Here is a 12,624-nt window from a genome sequence, read left to right as displayed (position 1 = left end):
TCAAATTATTTTCAAAGTGCATGTAAGTTACTAAGAGCCCGTTTGAATTGGCTTATTTTAAGTATTTTTAAGCCAAAATAGCTTTTAAGCTACTTTATAGTATTTGGATAAATTAAAAAAATGCTTTTAAACACTTGTTTTTAAGCTGAAAGTCAAAAGCTAGAATTCCTAACTTATGAAAAGTCACTGACAACAAGCCCATCCAAACGGGCTCTTATACCTATAATTCTCATTTAATTGATTTGTTAGTGGAAAAATTCATTAACATGTCAGCGTGTATATAAGTTAAATTCATTTAGAAAGCAAAATTGGCAATTTACTTGAGAGGGAAGTGATGAATGAGTTGATATGCCTTGTATGTCAAGAGGACCTGTTGCTGGAGCTGCCTATATTCTGGGCTTAACCAAAACCTTTTGTGGTTTGGTCACTTTAGTCTGGCTACTGGGAGTTGAAAAAATTTATAACGAGTCAGTGTCATGATTTATTGTATAAAGTTATGACTAGGTCATAATACAAGAACGGCACAAGAGATAGCTAAATATTGCCTCGATTTGGTGCTTCTACATGCTCCTTTTTAATTTTCTATCAACTGCAACAGTTCTGTTAGAAGAATACTATGAATTTGACTCATTCAGTGCTCCTTTTTATATTGGTTCAACTACTTCAGCTGAGTCAGTTAAAATGTTTTGCAAAAACTTAAATGGAAAAAAAGAAAGAAAAAGTAACCCTTATACAGGATTATATATTACATTTAGCAAAAACGACCAGCCACCTAGACTCCACTGTCACAATGTGATCAGCGAATGCTTTTGACATTCAATGTCATAACCTGTTTCAGGTGCAAAAGACTATCCCAGCATTTGTCATCTGAGATGTTATGCTTCCACATTGCTTCTTCCACGTCTCTGCCTTCGTCTTCCAGCAATGCTATCAATGACTTGTGCAGCAGCTCGACAAGGCTTCTTCTTCGACTTTGAACTTGCTTCTGGTGCAACCATACCATCAATGTTTACCAAAATACCACAGTTTTGGTCATCTAGGACACAATTGCCATCCTCTTTTTCTTCGTCAGATTGCTTTTTCCCAACATCAATTCCATAACCAAGTGGTGACTTGCCCTTGTAGCCATCACTCAACTCGGTAAGCACAGGTGCATTTGAAGTCAATGCACTGCCTACCAGCACAGCATTTTCATTTCCTGGTTTGTTGTCTGCTGAGAAGTTTCCTACATTGTCACATGAGGACACCAGATTTATACCATTGTTTTCAGAGTCATGTTTCAGTAATAATGAGGGTTCACCACTGGACTCAGCAGCAAAAGCAGGCTTCAGCAAGGGCTCTGTGCTACTTTCTGGTGCTAAATTGTTCTCATTGGGATCTTGTTCCATTGTTTTCACCTCGGTTTGAGCATTCATCACCAGCCCTTGTGAATCACTGTTATAGTTGCAAAATTCCTCATTTTTCATTGTAGCTTCCTTATCTGAGAAAGCTAGTGATCTTTTTGCAGAGAATGGTGTCGAGTTGTTTTCAGAACTAACACTAGCTCGATGCGTTTGAATCAGATAATGTGCAACTGACTTATAACCCAATCTTGCAATCTGGATAGGTTGAACAATCAAGAGTTTGAGAATGGAAAAGAAGCGGAAAAAAGGAAAGATGTGATAAAGAGATCGAAAGAACAATCAAAAGTTTGTTAACATGAAATTTTTATAAATAGTATTACCTTCTTATAAAGAGGACCAGTAGGAGCCCATCCTTTTGCTTGCCGGCACAAGCTGCAGTTGCAAATTCCTCGACAAGCAGGACAAATCCAGTCTGGATTCTTTTTCGCTTCAAGTACATGTTCTCCATATCTACATTGAGTAATTCAATAACACAATGAGCAAGAGGCTGCAGATTGCAAAATGAAAGAGTAAAAGGGACTTGAAGCAACTTGTTCCACCCTGCTACACTGGTGGGCTGGATAAAGGGGGATATACAGACCAAATGTTAAAACAACTAATAAGTGCTGAAGTTCCCTTCTAATGAAAATACATATGCATCATATTCTGCAGATCTTGTAAATGGAGATATCCAGAACAACATGATAAAACAACTAAAAAGTTCTGAAAGTTCCCCTTCTAATTAAAATACATATTGATCATCCTGCAGGTCTTGTATCCGAGAATCTATCTTGCGACTTTTTTCTAATTACATGACTAAAATAAAAGCTGGTCATAGTAGGATTTTTGCATCCAGTTTGCACTACATGAGTTGCATTATAGGGGAATTCAAAAATATGAAGCTGAAAGTTGATCTTGTATCCCCTGGTAGAAAACTCCAGGTTGCGTGTTTAAAGAAGAAACTTCTTAACTTTTTTTTCTTTTGATCAGGTAATATAGCTAGAAGAAACTTCCTAACTGATACTCCCTCCGTCCCAATTTATGTGGCACACTTTTCTTTTTAGACTGTTTCAGAAATAGTGTCACCTTTCTATATTTAACTCGAAATTCCTTATTACCCTTAATAAGATGATTTATAGCAACACAAGTTCAAAAGTGTTCTACAAAGCGTGGTTAGACCGACTATGTTGTATGGGGTAGAGTGCTGGCCAGTCAAGAACTCCAATATTCAGAAGATGAACGTAGCTGAAATGAGGATGTTGAGATGGATATGATGGCACACTAGGTTGGTTAAGGTTAGGAATGAGGATATTCGGGCAAAGGTGGGCGTGGTATCCATGGAGGACAAGATACGAGAAGCGAGGCTAAGATGATTTGGGCATGTGATCGGTTGGCTTTGACGGGTATAAGAAGAGGTAGATGACGACCTAAGAAGTATTAGGGAGAGGTGATCGGGTATGACATGATGCGACATCAGCTTACTGAGGACATGACCCTTGATAAGATGGTGTGGAGGGCGAGAATTAGAATAGAAGGGTAGTAGATGGTCGGGGGGTTTTCTTATCCATACCGGGTTGTTTAGGGCTAGTCTGTTAGTATCTTGTCACTATTCTTAGATTGCTAGTATTATTGTTGTTTTCTTACTATCTTCCGCGTCGGTTTTCTCGAATCTTGTCGTAGTTACTGCTTGTTGCTATTGCTAGTACTATTGCTTTCTTCCATCTATTTTTCTGGTTCTTACATTGTTCTTATCATTTTTTCTGGCTTTATTGTTGATATTTGATTGTCTTCTAATTTTCCTCTCGAGCCGAGGGCTTTGGGAAATAACATCTCTACCTCCCCAAGGTAGGGGTAAGGTCTGCGTACATACTACCCTCTCCAAACCCCAACTTTACAACATAGAAAAGTGTGCATGGAACGAGATATAGTACAAGTGGTTAAATGAGAGGGGAATAGATGCATATCGTCAGAGCTTTTCGACAAAGCTCTAAAGGACCAAATATACAGACAATTGACTGAGATAGAAGTTCCATCATGGAGCAGCATAGAAAGACAAACATCAATGTAGAGATAAAAATACACTTCTCGATTGAATTGCTTCAGTTATAGACAGTTTTGTCTATTTGAGAAGTTTGACATAGTAAGAGCATAAAAAGGGTTAAACATTAGTAGATATCAAAGCATTGATATGCATGATGTTATACCTCATATACAAGCAATCTCCACAAAATTGTCCTTGAACCAGGTTGCATTTGCAGCAATGAGTTCGATGACCAAGAGTTTTCTGTCTGTAGAAAGAAAGTGAAGAACCACATGGTTATAACTTACTATATTCATATAGGGGAAATTGTATTTACATGACAAAAGACACAATAAAACTGTCTGGCAAATCTCTGTGTGTGCAAGAGCGAGAGTGTAAGAGAGTGAAAATCAAATCAATATTCAAGTACCATTACATAATGACAGGAAAAAGGAAGGCAGATATGTCATTATTTTGTTCCTCCTTCAAAGAAATATCCCTTGCAAACATTACTTGATTCATCACACTAGAGAAAGCACTAAACTCCTTGCATATTTAAAATTTCTAGGCTCAGACAGAATAATTGGTGCTCGCACCATTTTGAGATAGGCTAATAAAACCAATAATCTACCCCTCAAAATAAAGATGTAAATAGAGATTCCAATGCTAATACAATGAGATGTTTGATTGAGGAAATTCATAGATCATTTCATGTCATTCATATTATTTCCTCATTTTTCATTATTTTGCCAATGTCACATAAGGTTAGCTTATAGGAACAACATGAAGCAAGAATTTACCGATGATACTAGGTCCCAACTGAAGGTAATGTCTGTAGCAATGCTGATGAAAATCATTTTAAACTTTATATAAAGCACAATAAATGCATAGTGTAGACCTAAAAATATCTCCTTACCGACATTGATGACAAGTTTTTCCCCTGACCGGATCATAGATCCGCTTCCCATCATTTCCATATCCATCCACAAACAGAGTCCAGCTCAAATCAGTGGTACCCAACAATTTCTCATGCTCTTCCGTGTAAATCTCTGGCTTTGACCCTTCCTCCCTCAACAAATTGTGCTCACTGTCCAACGATTTATCAAACTTCGACAGATGCACCTCCGAATAGCTAAGTGGTGTTACATTCTGCAGCCTAAATTCCCCAAACAAACAAGAATAAGTCATTAGATATTACAACATGTCCACATTCTTTTTCATTTCCTTGCAAGTATCAAGTGGTCTTTAAGTTATATACACTGTCAAATGTAAAGAATTTTTACACCATAAGAACACCTTTACCTGTTGCAGTAGGTAACCTGTTTCATCTTCAAGATTACAAATCTCACATTAAGATTACAGATCTCCCATATTAAGGAGGTTTATATGTAGATACACTTTGGATGACCTAATAGTGCAAAAAGTTTTTTACACTGATGGTATATACGACTTAAACTCCAAGCAATATTAGCAAAAATATTACTCCTATTTTTATCAAGATTAATAACAGAAAGTAGAGGATATACACCCAACAGTAAAAAATGGTATACTGTTTGAGTAAATACACTAAAATAAGTGGAGTATACCTAGAGGAGCGGCGAGCGGGTCCAGAAGGCTGCAATGGAGAGAGACGCTGAGGGGTTTTGCGAACGATGGGTGTCTTAAAGGACTTGAGTTTGAGTGATATGTCAAAAATCCCTAAGTTTTGCATTCTCTCAAGATTTTCTTTGATTCTTTTTTCCCTCAACCGTTCGTACTCGGTAGTTTTCTGATTTTCGCCGTCGACATCATCGATGTTCACCGGAGCAGCTCTTTTCCTCCCACGAACACCCATTTCCAGTTTTCTCCTCTCTCAGTCTCTCAACCCCAACGGTCAAATATAGTGGAAGCGACAAAACTGCCGTACACAAGTTTACGGCAATAGGTATAAGGGAGGAGGGAAATTCAAGCCCGTTGGGTGCTAAAATGACCGTTGTCTCCCCATTTAGCGGACATGCAAATTTGGTTAGCACGAGCCCACTAACCAGGGAAAATAAAACAATTAATTGTACTTAACTCATTTACTCCTCTATAAAAGAGTGACGGAATTCGAAAGACGAAGAATACTAGTACTATATTACAACTTATAACTTTTTATTAATATAAAAGTATTGAGAAATTATCAGCTATGTCCATTTATAAGTACCTTATTATAAAAATTGGTCAATTTATTAAATATTACTAATATTATCCAATTAACTATTTGTAGTAAAAAAAAAGGTCAAATTTTTGCTTTTTTTTTTGAGTAAGTGTTATTAGAATAGATTGAGTACATCTTAACGATTTTGAATCTCATTTTTTTGGATGATTTGGTGGAGTTTTGAGGTGGTTTGAATTAAAAATTTAAGTAGAAGATAAAACATGAAAAAATGATATGTGTATCATACTGTGTATCATTTGTGTATCACATATGTATCATATTTGTATCAAATGTGTATCACATGTATATCCATACATACCTGTGTGTGTGATACATGATACATGTGTCACAGAAGAATTTTTCAAAATCGATTTTAACTATGAATTTTGATACCAAATTAGTCCAAATCACCTCCAATCTTCGTCAAAATTTGTATATTGACTCGTCTATATGTTTTCAATGAATTTCAATCATACCCATGGGAAAATGTCCTTTTTTGCTTAGATTTTTGGAATCTTGTATATATATATTTGTATTTCATCACCTTATTTGCTACTCCATCCATGAAATTTTGTTTCCGTCTTGCATCTAATGTTGTCGATCACGCTTAAAAATATGGAAGGAGATCTTTGCGAGTGATTCTTGGAGAGAAAGAACCTTATTTATTTGGGTTTTGTTATAAATAGAATTATATTTAATAGAGATTTTAGGGTTTGTTACTTTGTGGCTAAGTCACTTTTCCCCTATAAATAGAGGGGTTCTATTCCATTGTAATTGATCCCAAATCAATAAGAAAACTCTCTCTCTCTCTCTCTCTACTTTTCTTTGCAATACTCTTCTTCTTCTTTTATTGTTTTATAACACGTTATCAGCATGAAACTCAAATCAATTGAGTAGAGGGCGATTGTTTTGATTTGTAGATATACTATTAATTAGTTGTCTAGCGTTTGAGAAATTAAACAACCCGTAGAGAGAAGATATAGGAATTTGCGTGAGGCTCTTGGGTGAATACATTGATATTCATATACTAGGTATCTGCTTCGGTCACCAGGCTTTGGGATACGTGCATGGTGCTCAACTTGTATATAATATTGAGCAAAATGATTGTCAATTATTCCATGAACTTTCTTTAGGAATAAATTCTGGACTTAAGATAAGTATTTTAACATAATTTTCTCTTTTAAATTTTTAAAATTATATAATTTGATTTTAAATATAAGCAGAGACAATAAATTTTGATTATAACTCTAATAGAGTTTGTGAGAAATTATAACCACCCGAAGTGGTAAATTTTCTATGTCTTTCCATGATCAAATTCATGTATGATTATGAGCACAAGAAGTGAGAACACATCCCATTGAATTTGCTTCATTCTCGTTCCCTTAAGAGAATATGGTAGCAATATGTAATAAGTCTGAAAGAAGACCAAATTATTACCATGAAAGTGTCAATAGATGTGGTTGCGACAATAGACGAAATTATAATCGTCATCATTATGGTAATGATAATAATAAGGATTCTCAAAATAATCCTTCACTCTGTAAAAGTAATATTTGTCATCGATTTTACATGAGATTTTGTAAAGCACGTATAGATGATTGTGGTCCATTCATAATGTGAATGTGACAAAATATGATTTATGAATACATTTTTATTCTTGGAAGAATATGAACATGCTAGTGGTAGTGAATATACGACACTCACCTCTAGAAGGAGGTTTGAGATAAAATAAAAAAATAATTTTATTATTATGGTATGAATGATCATTGATCACATACCTATTGCGATTATGCCAAAATATTATGGCAATGTGATTATTACAGGGCAAAAGTAATAGAAGCAACATAACTTGCCTATAATGATTTTGACCATGATCATAATGGTATAACTTTCTCGTTGAAAAAGATATTCACTATATGGATGTCGATGAATATGTGGTAGTACTAAATTAATTGAAAGCCCTAGAATAGCCAATTCTACTATTTTCGAGAAATAAAATTGATTATCAATAAGGTATTGTATTGTAGTGTCACGACAAAAAACTGACCCTGTCGTGATGACGCCTAACGTGGTATTAGGAAAGCCGACACACTACCAAAACTAATCAATATTTTTATTTTTAAGACAAAACCAAAGCTATTTGACAATAAATCTATATAAGGAGTTTAAATAAAAACAACAGTGCGAAAAAAAATCCAACGTCAGGGTGTCACTAGTCATGAGCATCTACTACAACCGTCTGACAACATCAAGACTAACATAGCCTGGAAATAATTGAATACAACTAAGGGAGGATAAGAAGGGAAAAAAGCAGGGTTGCGATCACCAGGCATCTACCTTACTAACTTCGATGGACCTGCTACTGAGTAATCAACACCCGCTACCGGGTTCAGAAATACCTGGATCTACATACAAGGTGCAGGGAGTAATGTGAGTACGCCAACTCAGTAAGTAATAAAAGTAAATAGAGACTGAGCAGTAGCGACGAGCAATAAAACATATACAGTTCATATCATGAAATCTCAGTAAAATACAACAGGCTTTTAAAATCAGGGTTTTGAATCAACTCATTTAAATCCAGTTTCAGTAAAACCATTTAAAACATCTTTCAACAATTTTCAACGAAGTGATGAAACAGTGAGTAAAAATGATGAAAACATAAACATCCCCTCAGGCAAAACTCACTCGTATACAGCCCCTCGGGCAACATAAATCAAGAACAACCCCTCGGCGAACATCACTCGTGAACAGCCCCTCGGGCAAACATGAATCATAAACAGCCCCTCGGGTAAACCTCACAGTCACTCATATACAGCCCCTCGGGCATTACCTCACAATCGCTCGTAAACAGACCCTCGGGCACAACATGAATCAAGAACAGTTCCTCGGGCAAAACATCATATCACTCACTCAGGATACCCGCACTCACTGGGGGCATAAATCAATCAGGCCCGCGGCCTCACCAAAATGATGAATCAATAACAACATATTGTGACGTGCAACCCGATCCCATAATATCCTCACAACACAGGCCTTCGACCTCACTCAGTCGGAAACCTCTCAAGCCACTCGGGCTATCAGTAAAACAGGGTGCTCAGCCCAAAATATCATTTTATGCATCAAAACAGAGTAATAAAGACTGAGTTATGAAATCAGTAAACATAGCATGACTGAGTATAAATCTTAAATCAAAAACAGTGAGAGAATAATAAGAAAAAGCCCATAAGGGTCCAAACAGCTCTGGCACAATGCCCAAATATGGCATTCAATCCATTTTATAGGAAATTCTTTCTAAAACACATAAGTATCATATAATTTAAGTCAAATACGCAACTTTATAATTGCTACGGGACGGACCAAGTCACAATTCTCAACGCTGCACGCCTACACGCCCGTCACCTAGCATGTGCATCACCTCAAATAGTAAAGCAATGTGAAATCCGGGGTTTCATAGCCTCAGGACAAGATTTACAATCATTACTTACCTCAAACAAGCCAATTCCAATACCGAGCAAGCCAAGCGATGCTCCAAAAATGCCATCTCGCGCGTTCCGACCTTCGAACGACTCGAAACTAACCAAAAATAACTCAAATACATCAAACAATGCTAAAGCAACCAATCCCAATCGAAAAAGGTCGAATCTTTAATCAAAAGCCCAAGATCGGCCAAAAAGCCCAACCTGGTCCCGCATCTCGGAACCTGACAAAACTCACAAAATCTGACAACCCATTTAATTATGAGTCCAACCATACTAGTTTCATCCAATTCCGACTCCGAATCGATGTTCAAAACTTAATAATTTACTTTATGAAACTTTAGACAAAACCCCCCCAAATTTCACTTTGAAATCATCAATCAAATGCCAAAAATGAAGGTGGATTCATGAAATATAACCAAAACTGAGTAGATAACACTTACCCCAATACATACGGTAAAAATCGCCTCCAAAATCGCTCAAATCTGAGCTCCCCAACTCAAAATATGATCAGATGAACAAACCCTTATTTTATATATTTTTTTGCCAGTTATTCTGCCTCGATTCTCATGCCAAACGATCCCGAAACTCACTTTTGATGTCTCCAATGGATTCCTTGTGAAATTTTAGTCAAGTTAGACTCTTGAATCACTCCATTTGACCTTATATTGAAGGAGATATGTTGGTTTCAATATTTGAAAATAGTGCAGATTTTTAAATACGAATTCAGTGACAATTTCGTAATTAATCTGAAAAATCTAGCAACTCAATTCATAGTAAAATGACCATAAAATCCTCATACGATGTCCAAATTCGATGATTCTTTTTTATATGGTTTTGTAATTACGATACGGATCTAATGCTAAAATAAAAATAGAAATCGGAGCTCATTTGCTTAATGTAGTATCATTTATGCTTGAAAAGCAACGTCGAAACATGAAAAACGAGCGCAACACAACCCAAACCTATCTGGAACTCACCTGAGCCCCTCGGGACCCTGTTCGAACATATCTAAAAAGTCTCATATCATAACACTGACTTACTTGAGGCCTCAAAATATACATAACAACATCAAAACGACGAATCACACCTCAATTCGAAATCAATGAAGTTGAAACTTCAAACTTCCACAACCGATGCCGAAACCTATTCAAATCATGTCTGATTGACCTCAAATTTTGCACACAAGTCACATTTGAAATTATGGACCTGCTCCAACTTTCAGAATCGGAATTCGACCCCGATATCAAAAAGTCCACTCTTGGTCAAACTTTCTAAAATTCCAACTTTCGCTATTTCAAGCCAAATTCTACTACGGACCTCCAAGTCACAATCCGGATGCGCTCCTAAGTCCAAAATTATCCAACGGAGCTAACTGAACCATCATAAATCCAATCCGAGGTCAAATTCTGAAAAATCAAAACTTGGTCAAACCTTTCAAATTTAAAGCTTCTAGCTGAGAATCATTCTTCCAAATCAATTCCGAATAACCTGAAAACCAAAACCGACGATTCACATAAATCATAATACTTCCTATAGAACTACTCATGCCCTCAAATAACCGAGCGAAGCGCAATTGCTCAAAACGACTGATCGGGTCGTTACATATAGTAAGTCTCAAAGAAACTTATTTAGTTTCAAAAGTATTGACGAAAACGATTGGTTATATTGAAACTATATTAATAAAGGAAAGATTTAATATCTTCTATTACTACAACTTGTAGCAGAGTAATATGTATGTAAAAAACTACCTGCTTTATTCTCTAATTTGTACTACACAAATAAAATAATGTTGTAATAGAGTATAAGTTTATTGATATAAAATCCCATATCATAATAAACTTGGAGTTTATAAATAATTGCACATGTCATGGTGTAAACCTGAGGTTTATCAATATTGATAATTTATCAAGTTGGCATAATTAGTTTAGATATATTAATTTAAGTATGATGTGCAAAAATAAAAGAGAATTCACATGGGTAAATATTAAAGAACTAGAAAGTTCTTTACAAATTCTCTTTTGTTGTTCGTTCTCATTAATTAATAGACTAACTAAAATTGAGATTGAATCATATGAATGCTAGAAATATCAAAGGTGAATATAGGCTCATTCATCTGCCATGTATATCACATAAGATGCACCCTAGAGATAGTTACATGTGCGATTATTATTAACTCGCAACCTAGTATTTACGAGGTAACTTACTCAGTAATTTAATTTCGAGCATAATTTCCAGATTTTATATTCAAGACAGTTCATCTTGAAAGGTTGGTTTACACCACAGTTGGTTTAGAAAAACGATTTATTGAGTGCCTTCACTTAACAACTAAATTATTGCTTATGAGAACAAAGTTAGCTATATTAGTTTGATATAAGTTATATACGAAAGTATATTACATCCTCCCCTCACAAGTGGTTCAAGGTCAGGAAACAAATAATTTCATCTTATTATTATTGATGTGCGGTGTATATTTTGAGTAACATCATAATGCACAAAGGTGAATTTTCAAAGTTGAGGAAGCAGTTAGTTTTTTTTAATATGAGGGGGAGACATGATAAACAGTTAAGAAAAAGTTACGTGGAATGAATTTTCATTTGTACATCCAGATCCTCAAATAAGATACTATGAACCTGAAGTTTATAAAAAGACAATTCATCTACAATATATTGCAAAGCATGTCAGACGTATTTACTGGCCCAAAGAAAGTATCTATAATCTCAATATAAATGCTCCTATTAGAATAAGCCCTAGAAGGACAAAGTCTACGGTACGCTTAAAACATATAAACAAATCGATTTCAAATAAAATTCTTGATAAAGAAGATGAGCAAATGATCAAAATGATCATAATAAGGAGGCAAGTGATCTAGAAGATCACATGACATAATACTTCATAAAATCTCAGTAGAGGTTTAGATACCTGAAAATATTAGTGAATATCTCTATGTTATGTCTTTATAAAAAAAGAAGGTTGGAACCGATATAAAATATCTGTCGACTACATCTATGATAATACTATATATATATATATATATATATATATATATATATATATATATGAGGATCTTAAACCTGGAGAAATAGTTCAAGTAGAATTGATTTCATATGAAAGACATGTAGTTCAAACACTTGAAAGTATAAAGTCAATGGTATGTGCAGTCACTTTAATGTATCTTATATATCTGGCATGACATGAAAACTTGATGTACATCTAAAGTCTATTTATATGGATTATTTGACTATATTTATATGACAATCCATGAATGATTTAAAATGCTGATAGCATATATAATTCTTGGCGAATTTCTTGGTCCTGAATTACCACATCCTAAGTGTAATTTGTGCACACATATATCTTGCTATAACTATAAGCATGATAATACGATTGTAAGAGTCTATACCCATATGTGAAGATATTAAAATGACTATTCTAACAAGATCATATGAAAACAATACATCTCTATCAGAAATGATGATTTCAAGGTGAAACAAATTCGTTCAAGTAAATATGGCTGATTTGTTTATCAAATATAAACCAACAATTTATTGAATATGGTGCACAAGA

At 35.1% G+C, this 12,624-nt stretch overlaps 1 protein-coding gene across 1 annotated transcript; it reads right to left on the bottom strand.

Moving 5' to 3' along the window:
• Positions 1-603: 603 nt before the first annotated feature.
• On the bottom strand, positions 604-5,321 carry LOC104240253 (uncharacterized). The gene is made up of 5 exons (XM_009795041.2): positions 4,989-5,321; positions 4,319-4,558; positions 3,587-3,670; positions 1,724-1,853; positions 604-1,598 (listed from the first exon to the last, which is right to left on the bottom strand). Exons 1-5 carry the CDS (start codon positions 5,234-5,236, stop codon positions 876-878), a joined length of 1,425 nt encoding a protein of 474 aa, XP_009793343.1. The 5' UTR covers positions 5,237-5,321; the 3' UTR covers positions 604-875.
• Positions 5,322-12,624: the final 7,303 nt, after the last annotated feature.

Source organism: Nicotiana sylvestris, chromosome 2 (genome assembly GCF_000393655.2).
Source record: "Nicotiana sylvestris chromosome 2, ASM39365v2, whole genome shotgun sequence".
In the NCBI taxonomy this organism is placed as follows: Eukaryota; Viridiplantae; Streptophyta; class Magnoliopsida; order Solanales; family Solanaceae; genus Nicotiana; species Nicotiana sylvestris.
Note: the sequence above shows the minus strand (reverse complement) of the source record. Positions and strands in the feature narration are given on the sequence as shown.